Source organism: Myripristis murdjan, chromosome 12 (genome assembly GCF_902150065.1).
Source record: "Myripristis murdjan chromosome 12, fMyrMur1.1, whole genome shotgun sequence".
NCBI lineage: Eukaryota > Metazoa > Chordata > Actinopteri > Holocentriformes > Holocentridae > Myripristis > Myripristis murdjan.
In genome coordinates, this window is record NC_043991.1 from 23,419,563 (window position 1) to 23,444,359 (window position 24,797).

The 24,797-nt window shown below is 41.5% G+C and overlaps 1 protein-coding gene across 3 annotated transcripts in view; it reads right to left on the bottom strand.

Moving 5' to 3' along the window:
- Positions 1-24,797, bottom strand: part of arhgap24 (Rho GTPase activating protein 24) — an 80,874-nt gene that overhangs the window by 10,675 nt on the left and 45,402 nt on the right. The window contains exons 1-2 of one of the 3 annotated variants that reach the window (XM_030064913.1): positions 12,342-12,467; positions 3,961-4,083 (exon numbers count right to left, since the gene is read on the bottom strand). In XM_030064913.1, coding sequence (XP_029920773.1) covers positions 3,961-4,083; positions 12,342-12,411 — 193 coding nt within the window. In that variant the 5' untranslated portion in view covers positions 12,412-12,467. Of the gene's footprint in view, positions 1-3,960; positions 4,084-6,873; positions 6,991-12,341; positions 12,468-24,797 lie in introns of those variants that run through there. The other 2 variants (XM_030064914.1, XM_030064912.1) reach the window with 2 other exon arrangements.

Consider the following 24,797-nt stretch of genomic DNA (forward strand, 5'->3'; position numbering starts at 1 on the left):
GAAATGATCACAGTCTCGGACGGGCGGCACCGTTCTGCCGCCTGGAGACAGTGAATCTTTGTAATAGCCGAAATAGCTATCCTATCCTTGGAAGATAGACGCCTCTGCCATAGCCTATGTACCAGAATGCTAGATAAGGGAGTCAGGTGCTGTGACCTTACCATACTTAGGATAATTGGGATGGCCTGGCCTGGCCTAATAATTTTCCTCCACAAATCCCTCCTTTTTGATCGTAAGATCAACACTAACATAGATCCCAGAGGAAAATTATCTTCCCCCTAACCCCTAAAGTAACCCTAAAACAAAAGGGAAGAGAACCGCCGTGCAAGACCAAAAGAACGGGTTGTAGTAGTAACCGCCCTTAACATTTTAACTTTTCTTTAACATCGACAGTTTCATTTACCAACCGTCAGCCATAAAAAGGTTATACAGGTAGGAATGAAAACCCAGTGGGACAAAACTTTCCTACTACCCGCCTATAATTTAAATTTAAAGTTAACCTAACTGGAAGGAGTGGTTACTAGCACTTCACTTCCACCAGACATCTTCAGCATGTCTGTCCCTTTTCTTTCTCCAGTTGGAAAGCCATGACAACAGCGCTGCTGTGACACCAGAGGTGGTTCAGCACCAAGAGAGAAAAGAGACATGTGTTGCCAGATCTCACGAGAGTATGTTGCCGAGACAGAGTGAGGCCTCCAAATATTATTTTGTCCTGATTTGTTTGTCTGAAAAATACCATTAGTGTCAGACTGTTTGATATGTGGCCTGTGAAATATGGGTCCAATATTTACTTTGGTGACTATGGGGAGAACGAATCGGTCACAATCTGTGAATAAACCCAGGACGGCTGCTGGTCTCATAAAGGGGCGGGGCAGCAGTGAGACCCCGAAGACACAGATACAGGAAATGACTCTAAGTGACCCGTCTCCTTTCTGAACTGTCTCTGACCATGCTGTGCAATAAGATATGAGTACCACCTGTTTGTTTCAAACCAATAAACATTCTGATATATTGTGACACTTCACATCAATCTTACTGCTGTCAATCAATCACACGAGGGTTAGGACACTGCTTGGCCTTTGGCTGTTTTGCTAGGAAGACTGCTCACTTCACTGGCCATCACAAAGTATCAGAGTCAAAGCTACAAAACACCTGGAGGATGCTAGAAAACCATGAAAAAAAGAAAAAAGAAAAAAAAATGACAAAAAAGTGAATGATAGATCCACCAGAGGACGTGAATGGTACACCTGTCCATACTGGCTCAACAGATTGCTAAAAGCAAGAGGCCTCATACAACTGGAGAAGAGCTCAACCTCAAGCACAGGAACACCTGAACTCAGAGCTTTAGTTGCAAGAATGTCATTCATTTACAAGGTAAGCTACTGTGACTGTAGATATTAAGAAGAGGTCAAAATGTGATGTAAGACAGGTCCTGTGGTAGATGTTTTGAAGTAAAGATGTGCTCACTATATTCTGTAACACTACACTGTTAAGATAACATAGTTTATATTTTTCCCCCCAACCACTGAAAAGCACTGCAACAGGAGATGTGAGCAGACAGGAGGGATCGACCAGGGACAGAAAAAAGTCACGGCTAAGAAAAAGAGAGAAAAAGCGCAACAGGAAGAGATTTTGGGAAGCACCTCTCCTCAGTCTAGTCAGAACCACATTAAAGGCTGACCTGAGCTGTTACATTACATCCTGATCAGCCACACAGCACTGAACCATTTCACAGGGAAAACCTGAAACCCACTACAGCTCTTTTTCTCACAGGCTCATGACAAATTACCACAATTTGGAAACTGGATTGGATTTTGACAATGAATAAACACTTATATTTCACCTCACAATCTGTGCCAGGAATGCTTTGCAAATATTTGAGTCTGGTAATACAAGCAGGAGGCAACAAGAACAAGGATTTGATAATAGATTTGTTGAGAGGGAACGTCTGGCTTATGAATTTTTGGTTTGGAGAATTTATATTATTCTAAAATAAATCTTATAATGCATCCACTGAACCTCCTTACTATCATGTAAAAAAGAAATAGCTGATTCCAAACGTGAGGCGGAGGTGACAAGTGTTAGTCTGCCCCTCTACAGTCCAACAGTAGGGGGTGGCATTGAAAAAATCTCCATGTAGAAATGGATAGACTGACGAGAAAATGGGAAGAACTGGAGAAAAAAATCCAATTTATATATTCATATATGAATGTATGACCACACTGAGACATAACTGTCAAAAAAATAAAAAGCTGAATACGGACAAAATAAAGAGGAACTTTTCCCAGTCAAATGCATGATATATTAAAGCACAGTTTATATAAAACCAGCATGACATCACCACTGGGCACAAGAGGCCAGCACTGTGCAGGCTGAGCTCAGAGCACAATGTCAAATTAGGATGACTGCATTATCCTGTGTTCCTTGACCATCACAGCAGCTCAACACCTGTATGGTGTCCCTCTGTGGAAAAAAAAAAAAAAAAAAAAAAAAAGTTTCTTGGCCTCCAGGCTCCTGTCTATACTAATTTGAGAGGTAATGATAGAGGCTGTGTTGTGTCCGGAGACTTCTGATCCTCAGGACAGGTGTTGTGTTAGAGGATCATGAGGAATTACCCTCCTTCACACAGACTGATATCAAGTAGAAGGCATCCAGGGCACGCCCTTATTTTGAAATAAACACATCGAGTGTACAGAAAAAGTGATTGTTTCATACTGAATTTTATATTTTCGAACAACACAAAAAGCATCTGGTCAGTGAAAAAAGCAACAAACAGCAGATATTTTCAGACATGAACCGAAGATGATATAGATGCTTGAAATGCATGAGCTTTAGTTGAAAAATAATCTTTATATTCTACAAGCCCTTAATGCTAAATATATAGAGGTGCATTTAGCTACAAAGGCACAAATCATGGCACAAATTCTTGCAGCTCTTATGAATTAAAACAATGAGTGGTAAGTGAGTGGTAAAATGTCATATTACCATCAGTAATATCCCCAAAGATCCAGATGGACAGGCCACAGCTGCACATTTCTCAGGGGTCTGATTTCCGACTCTCCCTTGTCGTACTGTTAGTCGAAGCTGGTCTACAATTGATTCATATAGTTCTCAGCAGAATATGACAGTAAAACTATAGGGACTCCAAGCTCTGATACTATTCTGGGTCAAACACGGGGGATTAGTTTTGGGAGCTCCTTTCCTGTCTATCAGCCTCCCAGCATTTGAACAGGGCCCAGGATTTATAATCACACCTCAGAGGCCGTGTCGAGCCAATGAGCTCTCAGTTTGTTTTGCTGTTACTGCTGTATGTCAAAGGGAAGGGCTGAAATATGAGGCTTTGTGTGTGTGTGTGTGTGTGTGTGTGTGTGTGTGTGTGACAGAGGCAGCCCTGCTCCACTTCAGCATGGAGCCACCTTTCTTGTGCCATCTTTGACAAATGGCTCGTCCTTTTGAAAAGCAGTCAACTGCAATAGACATCAAACTCTTTACACTGAAAACAGAGGGGCCAGCTCTGCCTCATCTATTCACAGAGCCACTGGGAACTGCCCCGCATTGCTTGTCCAGTCACAAACGCTGGACTTGTGCCCTGCTCACACACAATGCAGGCCAATATCAGCCAGTGCAGTCAATAAACATGCCACAGGAGCCTCAGCGGGAGACACAGCAATCAGCACAACGATGCCACGGAAGTCAGAAACAAGTGAATGAAAACAATTATAACACAATGAAGCAACAAATAGCGTACATACATTACAGCACTGAGCTGCAAATGATGACGAATTACACAAAAATTTTTAAGCATGTTGAGTTTAACACTAAATAGACCACACAAATTTCTACTTCCTCTGGATTAACATCTTAAAAATTATTATTGCCATTGAGTGTCTGACAGAAAATGGAATGTTTTACTCTCAGATCCATAAGTTAAACACCCTGTTTAGTGTAAACTGTACTGACCTCCTCCAAACGGTGCCCATATGACCCTGCGGATGGTTTTCACCCAATCCTCCATGTCATTCTGGGTGCTGGCCATAAGAAGGTAGGTCTCATGGTTGGCTGTCATTCGCTCCCTGTCTCCCCCTGTTGAAACACAAAAATGTGCATGAGCATCACATATATATAGCAGCAAAATTTTACTCTCTTTTTACACTTTCAACAGTGTTACAGACAGATAAAATATGAAAATGTCAGAGGAGAACGATTAAATTTACTCCAGTGTGACTCTTTTTGTTGTTGTGGATTTGATCTTTCAACACAGAGGAGTGGTATCAAAGAGCATCTACAGCACACACAATTCATAATCATTTTATTGAATTTACTCAAAATGTATGGTAACATTTTAGAGGTTACAAGGAGATCCTGTTAACATGAAACATATACAAGGCACAACTTGAGGCATTTAATATTGGCGTGCCTCATCTTGCACAGGAAGAGGAGATGAACTATTAATGGTGAAATGGCATGATAGATAGATAGATAGATAGATAGATAGATAGATAGATAGATAGATAGATAGATAGATAGATAGATAGATGCAGTGGATAAATCATTCATGACTCTCTTGCTCTCCACACTTCAATAGGGATTCAGCTCCAGCCTTTCTAGCACTGCATCTCAAGATGAGATCCACTTACTGACAATAAATACTAAAGCACATGATCGGAGTCAGGGCCCAGGTTTAGTGCTCTGAACTCCAAATAATTTGAACTGAGCTCAAACAGAAATGGCTATTCTCCCTCCACCTTGTCTCTGAACAAGTATAAAGTTTCAAAGTTTGACAAGTGGTCAGTAAGTCAGAGTAAGATTTGTTGTGGTGAGAAACACTCCAGTATTAGGGCCCTTCGGAAGATGGTGTGTGTTTATGCACCATCTGTTGCAGCATATTCACACAGCACACACACACACACGCACGCACACACACACACACACACACACACACACACACACTGAGCATGGGTAAACAAGACACAGATGCTAGCTAAACAGAATGTACCGCAAGAGAATGCACTTCTTTTCCCTGGAAGTGGATTTTCTGTGCAATTCAAAACACTTTTACTTGTTTTCCTGAAACGCTCTTATCTCCGTTCCATTGACAAATGATTAAGAATGAAGCATCCATTATTATTGTAAACTGAAGATTCAATTTGTATTTTTAATTGTGTGCAGTGAAAAGTGCACTGATGCCAAACCCTGGCAAACAGCACCCTTCAGAGGAATGATAAAGAAGCCACATGGGATTAGGACAGGTTTGCTCTAGTGGCCAGACAACAGCTTATATTTTTGAGTTAAATTCTGACAGTGAGACGGATGCTCCCCTTTAGTCTAGATGAGATCTCGTCAACAGGCAGCAGATGCAAATGTTTGCCCTGTGAGGTATGCAGGATGATTAGTATCCACGCCATTCAGCCAATCTGGTACAAAGCCTATAACAATGATGAAGCTAACTGCAGCCACATGTCAGTTAGTTTCAGAAAACAGAGTTTCACACAAAGTGTTTCAGATGAGGAGCCGTGTCATTGTTGCTGATTTTAGATCTTCAGGATCAAGCTGTTGTCTCCTTGGTAGTTATTGTTGATGGGGATCTGAACATGAGAGTGTGTGTTTGTGTGTGTGTGTGTGTGTGTGTGTGTGTGTGTGTGTGTGTGTGTGTGTGTGTGTGTGTGTGTGACAACCCAGAACAGTGACAATGATGAAAATAATGCTATTTTTATTCTTTCTTTATTGCAGACTAAATGTCCATATAAATTATTGTTGTTGTTGTGGTTATTGTTGTGGTTACTGTTATTATTATCGTTATCATCTTATTGTAATTGTTTTGAATGTAAGTTATTATTTTTGCTGTTAAATTACATGTTTTCCCCAAAGAGCTTTAAATTCTAAATAGCTGAATTTGTGAAACAACACTGTGGACACAAGCGCTCAAAAATAATTTATTATATTCTAATAAGAGGACTGGGTGCCTCTTTATGACAGTAATCACTACGAATTCACAATATAATAAATACACTAATGAGCCTGTGATTCATATTTGATAGATACTGAGAAGATTGCTTTTCAAATGTAAATATAAATAATATAATATATAGATACAATGTTAGCCCAATATAGAATAGTGAGATTTTTTCATGATGCTGTGATAATTTCTTTCAAATATCAAAATATGACTAATGTTGCTGGATCCAGTTCAGGTAGGATCTGCTTCTCCAGCCACCCATCCATCATCCATCCATCATCCACAGGCTGGGTCCCAGCTGCATGTCAGGTAAACGCTAGTGAAGACTAAGCTTGTGTGCGAAGGCTAAAGAAAAAAATTAAAGTTTGGAGCTATATTTTGATCCGTCTCCTGGAAACATGACGTGTCCTCCGAGTCCCATTCCTCTTCTTGGGAGTCATTATCTGCCCTTGATGAGTCCATGATGCGCCACGAGCCCCAGCTGCTATTGACTTCCACTCAGAGCTGACATTAATTACACCCCTCATGGATCACATATGATGGATCGACTGTCAATTCTTATGAGATACAACAACAACTACTGTCTCCTCTCTGTCCTTGAGCACGCAAGCCAACATTTGTGTTATGTTTCAAACTCGTCAAATGAATGCGCAATAGTATTTCTCTGCACAAACTGCATTAATTATTAAAACATAACGAGGCAGGTTCTCTAATCGATAATCCCATGCACATATAATCTATTTCATGTTTCCTCCCCTCTCCATATAATACACAGTAGGCTACTTTCATTCATTATCAGTATTATCCAGTTGATTCCATATCAAAGCCTTTCTCAACAAGATTCACCAAACGCATGGACGCACAGCAGATTTTCAAAGTATTTGTCAGCAAACAAGTAAGGAAATGCGCGCACTAACCGGTTAACTCGCAGCTCAGACGGTCGCGCACGTGAGTCGCCGCTCCAAAATACTCCGCTTGTGAACGAGCGCCTCAGATTTGGACTATCAACACACACCCACACACACCCACACCCGCACACCCACACACGCACAGTTCTGCGACTACCACGCTCCACACACCGGCTCACAGACAATGGAGTTAAACGCTCCCTTGCAACGCGGAGGGTGGAGAGAGAGAGAGAGAGAGAGAGAGAGAGAGAGAGAGAGAGAGAGAGAGAGAGGGAGAGAGAGAGAGAGAGAGAGAGAGAGAGACTCCCTTTACCACAGGATGGCAGGTGCAGACTGTTTTGCACTGTTTTATCAGGGGATACTGTGGGAAATGTACCATGTAAAACAGGTCCATGTAGTTTGTTACATTTTATGTGAATAAAACTGATGACACACACACACACACGCACACGCACACGCACACACCAGTACTGCAATGCATTCCTGGTATGTCCTGCTGTCTACCAGCACTTCCTCCCTTTTTCCTCAGGACGCCCTGGATGCTTTTGGTGGAAGCTTCCTATTGTTCAACCCGGCATCTGATGCTTTTTTCCTCTGCCTGCTGTTTGCTTTTCCTGCTAAAAAACATCAAGGGTTCTCTAAAGTTGAAGCATCATATCACAGCATTTTTTACACAGCAAAGTGTCTAACTGAGCCAGAAGCGGCTGACCACATCCACCTGTTTTTCTTATTATAAACCTGAGAGGATCAGTCAAGAGGGGCTCAAGAGGGACACAGACTTGTCACGTGGGATAAGCATCTGTGTGACTCAGGCCAATTTGGTATGAAATTCAGTCAAAAGATGTCACCCCGTCTGACAGCATTACTTGCACTCATTGTCATGCAAATGTCCTGTGATCCCCTGGTGTCCTTGTGAGTGCTTCTGTCCACATTTAAAGTCAAACTGGCCCATCGTGCCTCTCCGTTACTCTCACACTGACGGCAGCATTTCCTTTTGGAAACAACAGCTGTGAATTAGTTAAACAAGCGTGCAACAGGATTATACAGCATACCATGGCTGTTACAACACTGTCCTGCTCCTTCTGCCGCTTCCTGTTGATGCTCCACTCTCTTCCACAGTGGCTGACTTGTGTGCATGGTTTATAAAACAGGGTCAGATGTCAAACTCACTTAGCCCATGGATAGCTTCCTGGATAATACCTTGGACTTAGGCACATATAAGCCATTACCAAGACCTCTAAGAGAGGAATCTTTGCTCTTACATCACCAAGGATTTCTTTTGGGCTCTAAGGGACTTGAACCTACACATTTGTCATCTGTTTCCTATATACTCATACTCAAAACTAATTTCAACATTCCTTTAAAAAGGGCATCGTCTACATAGACGAGTGCTGCAAGAGTCATCTGCCCTTTTTGTGAGCTGTGGATCACTAAAGCAGCTGTCTGTAGGCCTTCTGTATCATGATGATTCTTCTTCTTCTCTTTGTTCTTCCTCTCTTTCTTCTTCTTCTTCTTCTTCTTCTTCTTCTTCTTCTTCTCCCTCCTCTTCTAGACAAAGTGTTTGATCCAGATAGTTACTTCTTGTTGTCTGGCGGAGGTTTGCTGCCATGTGCTGAGGAATAAGGAGCTGTTAACAGAAAACTTAACAGTCAGCCTTTGGGCAACATGCCTCCTCATGCAATCGCTGCCACATTCAAGCACTGAAACTACCCAACAAAATCTTGGACAATATGGCTTTAGTGAGTAACACAGAGTTGATACAAAACATGGAAAAGACATACCATGTAAGGATTCAGATGGGTATCATTTATATGCACGAAGTATAATCAAACATCTTACATCTCTGTCATACTGGTCATCTATTTAACAATCTATTTTAGTGGCACAGTGTTAAAATTTATGCGCTCTTTTCAACATTCAAATCAAATTTCTCCCAGCGCTATGTCACATCTGTCTATCCTGTCGGACTCGGAAATGTGTCACCATATGGAAATTAGGTACTCTCAAAATGCTGTTTCATCCAGATGAAAATTCTTTATTAAAAAAAAAAATAAAAAATGACAGTTAAAACTAAGATCATGGTCATTTATATTAAAGGCTTGCACTATACCCTTGACCTTTCATTCTGAGATGAAAATCTCAGGAAAAAAAACAATGATTCACTTATCTGCATGTCAGTGGAGACCATGCTGACATGATGCAGCCTGTCACAAGAAATTGCATTAATAATAGACAATATATGAAAACAACAGCATTAATAATAGATTTGATGGATCATCACTTATTAAAAGGTCCATAGAGCTATCCTATCACAACATGCAACCAGACTGTGTGATTGACTGAATTATGTCCTCATCATAAGGATCATCTCAACGATAAGGTAATTTACCAGAAGGATATAACATATTTAATGTAAAATTTACTGAATTTCCCCTTACTAAAACTTTAATGTCCTCATTAAACATTCCATTAGTAAAAGGCTAAAGCATTTACTGGACTGTATAAAGAAAACAGTTAAGTCAAGGTGCTGCAAATGAAAGATTATGCAAATGAAACCTAAATGACAAAAGCGCGACCCAGGCCTACAGAGCTGAGAGGCAATCTCGGACCAGATGCCTCCTTGATTGTTTAGGGTGCTAGTGTCACTTGTTTGGGGAATCATGTTTGCCCTAATTACACTCTGTGCATTCCCAGATACCACAGCATTGTCCGTGACTGACCTCTCCAGATAAGTAAAGGTCAATCAGTCACTTGACCCCGGGCTAAGACCACAATCAGAGCAGGAGGAACCAATGCCCATACCGCTGTGAAGAACAAACAGTTAGCTTTCAATCCACAATTTGCAACTTTTGACAGCCGTGCCAAGTCAAACACGATAGGGGATGATACACTTCACCAAGATTTTGGTCAGCAAGTATTATAAAATTTGCCACACTTATCTATACCATAGATTATACTCAAAATAATCACTGGTAGATGACCGGAAGCTTATTCTTTACTAGTCTTAGGTGTGGTGAAGCCGCCTCCATCAACCTTTTGTCCAGCTGCTCATGCTGAGGCTGGCATTGTGTCTCAATGGAAACATGATATCAGCCTCTCAAATAAGACCCATCCTGGCAGGAGCTCACCACCAGAGACAGTTGGGGATCTTCGCCACGGCACCGCTGTACCTGACGAGACAACTGTGACAGCTGTCACTGTTCCCCTTATTCTCCACACTCTGGCACAGCGCTCAAAAGTTTTAGACTCAGGGGTGAACTCCTCTCGACTTTACAGAAGCATGCAGTCTCATGCTTCAGAGCACAGCTGACATTAAAGTCGGCACACAGATTTAGTCTTCTGTGATGCTGAGATGACTTTGGGCAAACACAGACTTAATAAAAAAAAGTTAGGAAAAAGAAAAAAGGTCCTATCCTTTGGCAAAAACCTTCCAGTTTTCAATCAGTTATTTCAATAGTGACAATTTTCTCTGCAATAGAATGACACTGTGAGTGAACTACATCTCCTAATAGCCTGACAACATGTTTTATACTAACTTCAGCACACAGAGTGCCACAGTTGCCTCACGCACAGCCATACAGTGTGTGATATTGGAATCCAGAGTAAAAATGGAAAGGTTGGCGTTGTGCTGGGAAGCTGCTGACCTCAGTTCAGATGTGATACAGCTGAGCACTGGACCGCTGACCCTTAACACAGCGAAGGCAGTGCTAAAATCAGCTGCATGCTATTATACTGCATAAAGTGTATTAATAACATACCGCCGAAAATAACTGCACATTCTCAACCTGTATTATGTACCATGTATCAGTAACAACCATGCAACATATGAAGTTATTGGTGGATTTTATATTATGTGTAGGAAGCCTCTGTGTGCATGCTGTACTTATCATCCAGCTGAACAGTGGACTTAATAAGTGGCCTCAAACAATAGCTAATGGCTCAAAACAGGTGGGAGACAACAAAGGCTCCCACTGTGCTGTAATTGCTCACAAACACCTGAAGCCCTTACATACTCCACTTTGACCTCTGCATATATATATATATATATATATATATATATATATATATATATATATATATATATATATATATATATATATACTGTAAATAACATGAAATGCCTCCACTGTATAGTCTGTACACAGTTCATGATGCTACAGAGGGTGCCACAATAACAAAATAAACAGAGAATGCCTCATATAGCTGTTCTTTAGTGTGACTAAATAATATGAAACAGCAAGGACTGAAAAATGATTTTGTATGTTTCAAACTGGAACAAATGTAAATGCAATTTTTTTTTATTGTGCTGCTTGCCAAGTATCGAGGAACCAGCCACCACTGGCCCACAAAAAGACAATTTGCAAACACTTCACAATACCCATCATTAATAAATGGTTAAGTAATAATTAATTAAACTTTGCTTAACAGTCATTTACAGTTAGCAAACAATGCCAGTGAAATGATGATTAATGTTCACTTATGACTTAGTAAACTACTTGTTAATAGTTGATTGTTGCACACATTATAACATTTTACACACTATAGTAAATATTTGTTAATGATTACCAAATGACTTGTAAACCTTTAAGGAATTGTTTGTAAGACAGGTACAAACATTACATAGACAGATGGGCCAGATATTTTACAACAATTTGTTAATGTATGGTAATTACTTTGTAAAACATCTATAAACATTATTTGGATGCCTATTCTAAAATAAATAAATAAATAAATTGTCTACTGTGTAATAAATGAACAATGTTAATAATCATTTCATTGTTTGTTAACTGTAAAATGTTAAATTAGCTATCAATTTACCATTTATTAATGATGGTTATTATAAAGTGTTACCAACAATTTAGTTTTAAGTTAAAGTATGTGACATTCTTCATTTGTGTGTGTGTATGCAGACATGAAAACACTGAGTGTGACAGTGAAGGACTGCATCCCAGTGACTATGAAGCTGCTCCCTCTGCTCTCCTGGCTGCAAGAGCACGCTTGTTTGCATGCAAGCAGGGGCAAGTTGAGATTCAATATTGTGTCTAATGATAGTCTGGGAACTTCTCAGAAGTCCACACATCATAAATACCTCCAACAGCACAGGAAGCCACTCAATGGGATTCACAGGTTATTTTCCACTGCACAAAGTTGCGGGTCTGTCTGCACTCATACTGCAAAACGCTTGGTCATTCAAACTGAGTGGGCGACAAGGATCAAAAGTTTAAAGACAATTTCTGCCTATTTGTCTTTTTGTCTTGGAGCTGCAGTCCAGTTAGTTGAGCCTGTTTCATTCATGGGTACTGTTACTCCACCTTCATATCATGTAATCCTACAGCTGCTACGGCAAAGTGGTCTACAGTATGTTCAGCATATTGAATAGAGAGGCTGTCCACATCCACATAAACACATTTACAAAGATAGCAGAGCGGGCAGCAGGCTCAAAATAGCCAAACAACACACATTATTAGCCTTGTTACCTGGGTGTGAAGATAGTAAATCTGATAATCCATATTGGGGTAAAGGAAGCCCCTGATGTACCACCTCCATGCTCCCGCCACGCTCCTAAATCTGGTAATCCAGAAAAGAACCTTCCTGAGTGGATTCCAAAGTCGTGAACGCTCGGGTTAACTTGAGGACGGGAGTGTCTGACTCTGGAGCAACTCTGCCAGTTTTTGGCCTGGCTCAGAATGAGTGAGTGAGCACAGCTGAGAGGGTGTGAAAGAGAAAGGGAAGGAGGGGAGCTGAGGACTGAAGAGGGGGGTTGGGAGGTATACACACACACACACACACACACACACTCAAACTCCTCTTAAGCACTGTAACGGGAACAATAGGCAGATACCCCAGTCTGAGGGCTTGGCTTTAGAGAGTCTGTTGGTTTGACACCGGGGCATGACCCCATGAGCAAACATGGAATCTGCCATTCAGACTGCAGTGCTGTGTTAACCTCGTCAACCAGAAACTCACTTAGAGAAACATGATGAGCCATTTAGAGCGCAATGACAATAACACTGGCCGTTAACATGTCGTCAGATTATCGCAGAATATTGTTATGTTGTCAATGCCTTTATAATTATGATGATGATGATGATGATGATGATTATCATTATTACTATTATTTGTAGTGGTAGTACTAGTGGTATCTTTATTTATTTTTATATTCATTTTTATTTATTTTACCACCTAGATAAATGTACTGTACTGAACTGTACTGTACTGTAACAGCACCTCTACAAGATGAGATAAGAAATGGAGAAGGAAATGGAGAATTTCACTGTGTCAAATATCAGAGAGGAAGAAGACAAATGACTTTGCTGACTGATCAAGAACAGCAATTATGAATATGAGACTATTTTTTATTTTGTGGTTACTTCTACTTCCACAACCCGGCATGTGTATGTTTGTGTATATGTGTGTGTGTGTGTGTGTGTGTGTGTGTGTGTGTGTGTGTGTGTGTGTGTGTGTGTATGTGTGTGTATGTGTGTGTGTGTGTGCGTGTATGCGTGTGTATCTGGTGTGCCTTTTACACAGTGGCTACAGCAGGGATCTGCCTGAACAGTGCCATGTTTAAATATCAGCACTGTAACTAGGTTGGCTTGCATCAGCAGCAACTGTAACTAATTAACTTAGTATCCAAAAGTTCATGCATACTTATATGTGCAGATAGTGAAATGGGAAAAAAAAATCATACCGACTATACAGTAGCTTATGATCACTTTTGTTTTCTGATGCTTGTGAAGTACTTATATTTTACTGAAGTAGCGGTAGTACTGCTGTAAAAATCTATTTCAGTAAAAGTAAAAAGTAGCTCATTTAAAACATACTTTTATTTAAAATGTACTTACAAAATAGTAACTTTGGTAGGTGAGATCTTTTCCATGCATTTTCCAGGATGAGAGCACATGGCTCAAACTAGATTCTTTTAAAGGGGCATTCAGCAAAATTGCTGAGATTGGACTGAAGTGAGGGCCATGTAGACTCAACTGGAAAATGTGGAATAAGCACATTATATGATAGTTGAGTCTATATGGTTCTCAACTTCAATTATTCTACTTTTTTACAACCATCTGCACTTTTTCATCATGCACCTTTTACTGGAAATCTGGAAATTACAAAAAGTAGAACCAACAAAATAGAAGCAGGTTCCTCTTGTCATCTTTGCATATGAGCATTTTATTGTGAAAGGTTCCACAAACTGTCACTGATCATTTGTTCTCTGTAACAGGTAGGATTTTAAATGTAGAGAAGTACAATACTCAAGCAAAAATGTACTCAAGTAAAAAAATAAAATGACTAACGTTGAAAAATACCTGAAAAAAGTACAAAAAAGTACACCAAAAAAGTGATTTAAGTACAGAATGGTGAGTAAATGTAATGAGTTACCTGCACCTCTGGATTGCAAGTTATTATCAAGTTGTGCAGACTCCGAGCAAGCATTGCATGTGCACTCTGCACATGCAATGCTCTGTGCCACACAGATAAAAGTCGAAATGCATCCCATCCAACAATGTACCAGGTGTAGATACGGCTCGTGTTTCAGGGGCTATATCTTTCCACGTATCCACTCTGGGTGTCACGTTTCACTTGCCTCCCAGTAAGGAGTACTTTGCTCAGTAACTCAGGTAGGGTATGGGGCTATCCTGGTGTCCTGGTGGTCCTTTATGGGTCCTTGACACACATAAACATTCGTCTGCACCTGAGTCCCTGTGGACACTGTCTCATAGACAACATAGACTCCATAGAGTTCCTGTGGCTATCCATTACCGACTGATGCTGAATGAGCTACAGAGTGAATAGCAAAGGTTAGGTCAAAGGGGACTTGGATTGTTTGGTCTGCTGTCCCTCCCAGGCCCCCGTAGGGAGGTGGGTAATAATGACATCTGATAATAGAGAACAATGGTCAGGTCCACCCTGATGGTCTTTGGTCCTGACAAGCAAACATGATACTGCCGATGTGCTGCGGCTGGGAAAGTTGGGATAGTAAAGCAACAATGCAGGGATTTAGAAAATCCATGTGCTGTAGCAGCGATACTCCTACCATAATATATTTATATAGTTGACATGACCATAAATACATTCATAAATACATGACCTTTTACCCAAATATATTGTCCCTGATACTGAGAAGCTGATTTATAGCTATTTTCGGAAACTCTTTAAATTATGCTTGGCACAAACCAGCGATTCAATCTCTGTGTGCGCCACAAGGTGTCCTTTACAACTGTGTTTCCACACGAGCTTAATAAAGAGCGCGCTGGTCACTGGACAAAGGCGGCTGCTGAATGCGATGGTCCGAGGGAGCAGAGTAGAGTTGTCATGAAGACAGTTAGTGAAGCGATGGGTCAGTCCGTTCAGGGAGGTCACCAGGCTGTCGAAGAGCCAAGTGTCTCTGTTCTGATTTCATGCCAACTAAATAAAGAGCTATGTCTGTGTGTTCTGCCAGGGCTGCTGTAAATATACCATTATGTAAGGGGAATCAGTTTCAGCTTTGGGAAGAGGAAACATGGCTCAGACTTGACTTGGGGTACAGACCCTGCCTCGGAAAATGAGCTGGAGCGATTATTGTAAAGACAGCGGACACTTAAACAAAACTCAAAGAGGGCAGTGAAGTGTTCCTTCTTACTTTGTAAATCTGTCTTGCTTTTAAAGTGATTAGAGGCAAAAACTTTACAACTGCAAACATAAATCATACATGGCATGAGCTTATGGAAGGTCTTAGGCACTGGCAACAAACCACAAACATTCTGTTCAAGCTAATTTTATTTGTGGTGACGCTAACTTGGGATTAATTCAAGTTTCATTCCAAACATCACAAAACTATGTCTCACAAGCGCTTTGAGGTTTGCACAAATGCCAAAATCCTTGGGAGTGCCCCATTAAGACCATTGACGGCTTCACTGGCTACTGACTGGGGATTAATATCTCATTGAAATGTTAGGAGTGTTGACTTTTTGTGAGGGTTGGCAGCTGTTGTCGCTTGAACACTTGCACGCAATATTGGTTCTGCTGCTGTTCAACAGCTTAGTATGAGAGGCTAAAACACTACATATGTGATGCCAGCAGGCTTAGCATATCACAGGAAAAAAACGACAGCAGCTCTAAAGGAGATTTCTCTGGGGTCAACCTGACACTGCTATTGAACACACTGTAATGTGACCATACGCTTCCTGTGCTAAATGCCGGATGATTCCTGTGTATGATGTTTCATGTATAGCACCAGGTCCAGTATAAAATGGATTATCAGAATAGACACTGACACATTTGGAAATAGGACAGCATACACACACCACAAACTGGATAGCGGAGGTAAAGTTTTAGGGTCCTGCCAATCCACCCCTGTCGCACAGGAGTTTGTGCAATAATCACAAAATTTAATCTGCAGATTTGTGCCCATGCAAACAAATTGTGCTTTTTTTGTGCACCAATTCCAGAAGGGGCTAAATTTCAGTAGCTTAACAACAAAATGTATAAAAAGCACTAGGTTACTGTTAGGAAAAGGTTAGTTTTAGGCATAAAACCACTTGGTTAAGGTTAGGGAAAGGTTAGGTTTAGGGCACCAAATCTGGAAACTGGACACAGTCTCAGTCAACAATACATGGCACAACAACAACATATACTTCCAACTGAAATACATTACCTTTAAATCCGTGCAGACTGTCACAAAAAATGGACAGTTTGTGTCCATGGAAACAAATCTATATTTCAAATTTTCTTGACAGTATCAAAAACTGCCATGAGACGGGGCTAGACAACCAGTGCAAAAGAAGCCTCTTCTTGTCTATGATGTGTTAGACACAGAGTGTTTGTATGCTCAGCTCTGTGGATGCATGCATGCGTGTGTGTTAGTGTGATGCATTTTGTGTGTGCGCCTGTACAAATATACGCATCTGCATAGTTATGTAAACATTTCTCACTATGACAGATCACCAATTTGACAAGTGTATCATACACCCATTGCCTCGAGACTGTAAATCCTTCTGGTTCTACATGCCAGGGATTCATACTTGGTTTGCACTCAGTCACCCCAAACAAATTCTCCCCCACAGAGATTTGTTCAGAACCCAAAAAGTCTTTTGATTTAGGTACAGGGAGTTGTCAACACTAAGCCACATGCTCAGACACAGGCACAGAAACACAGACATACACACACAGACAAAGAGGCTACTGCTGAACGCATTTTCTGTAGGAAATCTTGGGTGATTTGAAAAGACATAGAGTTTTGGCTCTGAAACGGCGAAATGTTAAAATGATAAGTGTCGGATTGGATTTTCAAGTGTCTGAGTCGAGAGGTGGAACAGATGGAGACTCCTGAGAGCTGATGAGAAATCTCAGATCATATTGGCTGCTTTAACAGGCCCATTATTTCCAGTCCCATGTGTCAAATGCTCCTTGGCTATCCCACATGAAAAACTGCACTATGTCTGTCAGTCTACATGGATGTGAGCAGGCTTTGAACAGACCAGGGACTGAAGTAGATCCTTTTTTTCTCCCCTAGACACAGCTGTATGGAGACTATAGGAGGCTTTAAGGTTGTGATCATGTGGGACACACACTTCACTTAACTGCTGCCCAAATGCAGTTGGAGAGATGTGTTTCAATCGGCCAAAAAGTGACTGAGGAAAAAGTATTGCAAAGAACTGCTGATCGTCCTGGTACTGTAAGCCTGTTTTAATAGTTTTGGCAGACCCACTGGAGGCAATGAGAATATTGTCCCGATAGGAAAGGAGGGAGACGTCATACAATTCAGGAAATCCCTTTGCTGCTGCAGTCAATTTGTCCTCAAGAGACAACGCTGCAAAGCTAATATTAGGCTACTTCCTGGTAATGGGAAAAGTGGGTGAAAGGCAGTAGGAGCGTTGCGCAATAAACATCACTTTCTGTGGCCAAATGGATTTGGCTCTTACTTGGTGGACACACTCGCACGTTTGCATAAAGTTAACTGATTACAGCTTTGGATGCAGCCCATTTTCTGCATCACATGCTTAGTTTGCGCCACAAACGGCTCCAGCACTCAGCGAATTGTAGCAGCAAATTGCTGCCTGGTCAAATGAATAAATGGAGGTGAAACTGGTCGCTTGGCAGATTGCACTGGGTGGGAGTTCACTGTGAGTTTTGCTTGAGAGCAACAGGGGCGTAAGGAGCGTTACATAATTCTCACTCCTCTATTTAACTTGCATGAGCTAGCTAATGTGGAATAAACAAGGGAATAATGTTGGACAATAAAAAGTTAGTGATAGTTCTGACAGGGCTTGAGGAGAATGAGAAGCCCATGATGAAATGGAAGATTTCGATAAAGATTATTCACCAGCAAAATGTATAGGCCTTTGTCCTGCCAGGTGCTGCAATTTTTTTCACTGTCTGACTGACAGAGGGTGATGCAATTAAAGTTGAGTCAGTTCACCTTGGAGCACACACAGTGCTGTAAAACCACATAGTCTGGGGCAACAAACCACTAAAATTAAGTGGGAAATAAAAGTAATTATGGCGTTATGTTGTGACCCATAAACTGGCTCTTACCTCTTTTTGTTTACAAGCAGAAAGTAAGTCTCACCTCAGCTAAGTGTTATGAATGCATGCATTAACATGAAGTGCCAAACAGAGCACCTTTCAAAATGTAAAAGTTCCTGGTGCAGCTCAAAACATGATTGCTGTTGTCTTATTCACAGTGTTGCATCACCCTTATTGACCCATCAATGCCACTGTAATAAGTATGATAAAACATAATCTTTAATCATGGTGCATACATGTTAAAACAGCCAGCATGACCATTATAGAGTTGGGGAAACCTCAAATCACTCTATAACTGTCCTAACAATAAAAATTCAAATTTTGATTAGCTCACAAAGAGCAGACCTGGAACTTTTATCCAGGTCTGGTGTTTGTGAGCCAATCAAAATTGGGTAAAACTTAATTTTGGTGAGCTGCAGATTTTACAGTAAGTAGGCAATAATTAGCAAGTAACCTATTTGAAATTTCTTTGAAATTACCCCCAACATTACATGAACATTTATCTAAAAATTTATTGAAAACTGAAACATTTACCTTTACTCTGCCACCAAACTCATTGTGGATGAATATTTCAAATCCAGTAGATCATAAAAATGAAATCAGGGTTGAATGCAACTTCAGTTCTGTGAAGCCTAGGTGTATTGGAGTTCTACAGGAAAAACAATCAAATAATGATCAGGAAATCAAATTGCAACATGATTTGGAATGTTCTGCATGTGTAAAAGTTTCAGTTTTCAATAAATTTTGAGGTCAATGTTGTTGTAAATCAGGGGGAAATTAGTTAGTTGCTAATTATCACCAACTTACCAGGAAATTTGCACCCCACTAAAATAAAGCGTAATAAACATTCTCACAGTCACTGACGGAGATGGACATTCACATCAATTCCTGAAACAAGGAGTGGACTTGACAAAAGACATGTTGCTCCACCAGCTAATACCCTCTAATGCCACCTTTCAGCACTGATGAGGGCCTCAGGGCAGATGCACACCTGCACTCCCCACTGCCAAAATTGGTAGGTTGAGTCAGCCTTGCCTTTAAAAAGCCCTTTGAACCTTTCAGACAGATTTCTAGGAACCTGACGTCTGATTTATTCAGACTAATTGAGTAACCTCTTCCTTATCTATTTGCAGATGAGATGGTGAAAGACAGCTGACGATAAAGGGTGCTTTCATAAAACTGTGTGCACTGTGACCATGCTATCGGTCAAAACCTTTCGCTTTTCATGCTTTTCATTCACCTGAAGTAATTTAATTGTAAAATGGATTAATTCTGGCCACATGTTTTTGCAACATAAATCAACATTTTCATTTGGAAGATTGCTTTAGGAGATTTAAGGACCTGTCAAAGAAGGACATATTGTCAAAGGAAGTCCAGATAAATCTGACATCCATCGATTATCACATTGTATGTGCATTTCTCTTCACATTCATATTTCTTCATGCTGAGTGATGGGATGGTGTATGGAATGTCATTATTTCAGCACTCAAATAATGAATGTTGTATTGGTCATGTAAGTATAGTGTCACATGCATATGTGTTTATGTGAACACATGGCTATGTATGCCTGCGCCAGCTTTTTTGATGCAAACATCTTGCGTAAAGAATGTGTACTTTTCTGTGTGTGTATGTGTGTGTGTGTGTGTATGTGATGGCCTATTACTCAGAGGCATGCACCACAAAGCCCCCTGTTGACCTGCTGCCCAATTATTTGGATGGTCAATGGACAGCGTCCATCAGCTTCAGCAAGATAAGCGCGTTTTGCTTTGGCCATCACAGCAGTCCTGTCTGCCTTGCCGCTCCACATCCTTGTTGTTTTCTCTGACAAAGCTGGCCAAAGCACTGTCCGCCTGAGAGGGGTGCAGTGCGGGGAGAACAGAGACAAACTGGGTCAAAGAAAAAGATGGGTGGTGATGTAAGTGGAGAGACAGAAAAAAAATTTTACAATAAGGCTGACTCTTTTGGTATGTAACAAAATCCTTTTCAAAAATACCACAGGGCAGTGCTGGCCATCACTACTGAGCGCAACACATGCATGCTGCACCTTGTGAAATCAGTGTGCTGCCGCTGTGCTATGCTTAGAAAGTTAGCATCTGCTGTATTCTGTCCTTGAGTTTATTTAGATGGTGTTGACGTCAGCCCTCGGTAGCAAAAGTGCATTAGCCAGACAGCATTTAGAGATTGAAGTGGTCCTTAGTATTGCCCCATTTGACCCCATGACCCCCATTACACTCAACTCACATCCACACCGCAATCTTAACCTTGTGGTGGAAAAGAATAAGGAACAACCAATACACATCTCCCACTTCCACCACCCCTCTTTTTGTTCACTACCTTTTGCCCTTTCACTATTCTTCAAATTACACATCTACATCCCTTTTCTTCTTGTCACCAAAGGCAGCTCTACAGCAGCATATCTTCTTGTCCACACCTTCCATTCCTTCCTTCGCCCACTCTCCTCCTCTCCCTTCTTTAGTTGAGATTTCTGCACAAAAACATCTTTGCCGGGACGGATTTACAGGCAGGCTGGGAGCTGTGAATCCAGAGGCCTGTTATCTGCCTCAAGCAGCCAAGCAAAGTGAAATTTGACCCAGCCATGAGAACGTTCTCTTACAAAACATGATGCTCTGACAAGATTTTTTTTAGGCTACACATTACAACACTGTGTTTCTGGGGCCACATGTATCCGGGTTGCACAATGAATTGCAAATATGTTTAGAACTTATATTTTTTACTTAACACAGATTTTCATTGGCTTTGCATTGAAATTAGTTATGTTTATGTGTAAGTTATGCCTGTGCAATGTGCAATATATTATTTAAACATCACACAGTAATATAGTGCTGTTTAAGCAGTTCATCATAATGTGATTAGGTGTTGGACAAGGTCTTCTGGTTTAAAACAGGTGTGCCTAGCAAGGTTTGGTGGCATCCAGAGGAATCTGTCAGTTCAATTCAATCCAATTCAGTTTTATCTGTACAGTGTTAAATCTCAAGGTGCTTTGCAGAGACCCCAGAAGATTTTGGCTCATCCCATGAACCAAAATCTCCCCCATGAGCGAGCAACTGGTGACAGCGATGGGGAAAAAACCTTGAGCAGAACCTGGCTCTGGGTGGGCGGCCATCTGCCTCAGCTAGTCACCACAACTGTGGTGACTAGTAGGTGAACCTACTTCTGTACCTGGCTCGACCTCTGAAACTGAGGCTCTTTGACCGTGTTTTGTGCTGAAAGCCACTGATTCCTCACAGAATGACCATTTCACCAATCCATAAAATCAAGCCATTCCAACCATACGCTGCTTGGGCTGGCTGTGCTCAGTGTTGCTGACCATGCTGGGACCTTTGTGCTCCAAACTGGTCCACCCAGCCAACAAACTGCTTAACAGCCTTTATTCACTTCATGCTTTGGTTTGACATTCACACATGCACACACTTGTTGAGTCCTTATTTTTCGGTGTGCACATTTTTTGGTGATACAAATTATGATATATTCTCGTCATCATACAATAATTTCTATATTGGGAATTTGTAAAACAAACAAACACAAGTCTGCAGACTGCAGGGCTCCATTCAGATTCCTTAATACACTGTGTGAACTAATGTGCAGTGTGAAAATGATGTTTTATTTTTCCTGTTTCATGAACTAAGGGTATTCGGTTCAGCACCTGCCCAAGTTGTTGGTTGGATAAGCATGCACCTTTTCACTGTATGGGAAAATTAAGATGACAAGCATGACATGAAGACTTTGAGACACTAATTAAAATTATTCACTGAATAGCCTTATCCCAGCTAACTAATCAATAGCATCATTTTCTCAGCATCCAGATAGAGTGCTTTTCTGTACAGTCCCTCAATAAAAATATTATTACTGGGGTTTAATACCGGCTGAATGTGTTAAAGGGTTAGAAAAAAAATCTATTATTCATGGAACATCTTTGAGAATGTGAGCTTACTGAATAGTAGAGCAATACTGAGTGGCTTTACAGCCACCGCAGAAACCAGGCACACAAGCATCATAAACTCCTCGTCTGACATCACAGCTGCAATAAACATTATCTTTGAGCTGTAACTTTTAAAACACCCATTCACTGAGATGTTAAACAGACGGCATATGGCAAGGAAACCGTTTCCCAGTGAAAACGGGGAATGCAATGACACAACTGCAAGCAATTTCAAGTTTAAGACGAGGCAACGAGAAGATCACAGCAACAGGTTGAGGAAATCTTACGTCCTCTCCCTCGCTTGTGACTGCAACAGCTCGCAGCAAGTCCAGTCACGGGAAAAGTGTCACTATCATAATGCAAACCTTTGGTATTAAAAGCTATTATGCAGAAACACAGACCTGGATTGGAGTTAAGATCCATGAGGTGCAAAAGAAGACTGTCGCCTTCTTTGCTGCAGGTGGACGGAGCAAAAGCTGCGCTGTTGCTGTTGACTGCAGGCGCCCCAATGCCTCTTCTTCATCTGTTCTCGTCCTATGCCACTCAGAGATAGCCTCTTCTCCTCTCCCTCTGCTTCTGTTATACATACACCACTGCAGCTACTATAACCCTTCCTGTTCTCCCCTTCCTTGCCTCCCCTCTCAACCTCCTCCTCCTCCTCCTCCTCCTCCTCATATAATTCTTCTGCCTACACCCTCACTGGTCGGTCAACTTCATCTTGTTGAGTCAAAGGCAGGTCAGCGTGACACAGAGATCAGCAAGGCCACGGCGAGGCTAGCAGTGCCCGTCTGTCTGCCTGTCTGCTGTTCAGGGAGCCTTTCTTCTACATATACTGCAGGCAAAGTAGCTGAGTGAGCAGAGGAGGCACATTTGTAAGACACGCACATGGGGGAAACGTGGAGGAGAGCTGTGGAACTGGGCTGGGTTGGGACGGCAAGCTGAAAGGCAAGAGGGTCTGTCTGCTCCTCTCCGTAGGAAGTGAGGGTGGTGGGAGTGGGAGGTGGGAGGTGGTGTGGCGGGGTGGGAGGGGGGGGGCGTATCGTAAATCAACCAGCCTGCCTCAAAGTGCGGTCCAGTAAATCTGGCGAGCTAAGAGTGGGCACTCGGCCAAATGACTCATCCGCAGAGCTCTATAAATACAGCCGCGCAGAGTCGGGAAAGCAGCTACTGGTGGCCAGCGAGCCCCGAGACACTGGGGCTTCTCTCTCGTTCTGGCTGACCATCTGAGGAGGGTCTTCAATAATCTTCTTATCATTTTTTTTTTTTTAAATCTGCGTCTTACAGAGATTTTCCCTTTGAACGTGGGGTTTGCATGGGGATTAAACTTAAATCGGTACTACCTGTTGGATTTAGCGCAGAGGGGAAAAAAAAGAAGGAGGAAAAATAATAGCATGACATCCAAATATTTAGTTAAGGTGAAATTAGTTTACATACCACGGGCCCGAACATTCAAGTCAGGTCTTCACATTAGACAAACAGATATGCGACTTCAGTGAAACACAGACGCCAAATATGCTCCTGCAACGACCTGCCCAACCAGGATACAAGTAGGGGCAGGGGTGTGTGTGTAGGGGGGAGTAGAGTTTGGGTGGGGGGTGTTGGACGTTGGTATTTGACATGTCAAATACCGATGTCCTCCACAAGACTGTTATGTAAGTGGTTGAGTTTCCTGTCCTGTCCCTCTCTGTGCTGGCCCTTCACAGGCCTCAGCTCTCAGCTCCCACTGCATCTCCTCAAGAGGAACTCACTCATTGATCTTTTCCTCAGACGAATAAAGCACACAGACTCCACACACACTCCGGCACATAAACATATAGACAGAAACATAAAGACAGACACAAAGAACCAAGATGTGCACCCAGGCTCCTCGCAGTGGAGGATGGATGAGGATGAGGGGGATTTTTCCAGCAGCATTCCACCACATACAGGAGGTATGTAGCCGAATGTTTGGACTCACTGAATTCCCAGCTCCCCTGTTTCTCCTCATTGTAAGAAGACATCCTGCAATTAAACATTTGAGAATGTAAAACAGCACATCCTATGAGACTTTAAAGAGGCTAAAATTGGCTGGTCACGCAAACACATACATGCACACATTATTAATCTTGCAGGTGCATAATGTGTGCATGTGTGTGAGTTTGTGCGTGGAAGTTAGTGTGCAAGTCAAGTCAAAACGTTCAAATTCAAGTCTCACTGAAAATGCATTTGCTTGATTTCTGTTATAGACTTTGTCAAAGACACTTTAACACACATTAATTAATTAGTTAGTCACATTAATTAGCTATTAATTGTATCAAAGTTACTTTTTTTTAAACAATTATTCTTTACATCTGATACACCTTTTGTTGTCCTCCACAGCCCGGACACAAAGCACAATAAGCAGCTAGTTTATCATCTTTCCATTAGACTGACAGCTTTGTTTGCAGCTAATGGGGGATGTAACATTATCTTCACCTTTATACTGCCAAATTTGTGGTGGGCACCA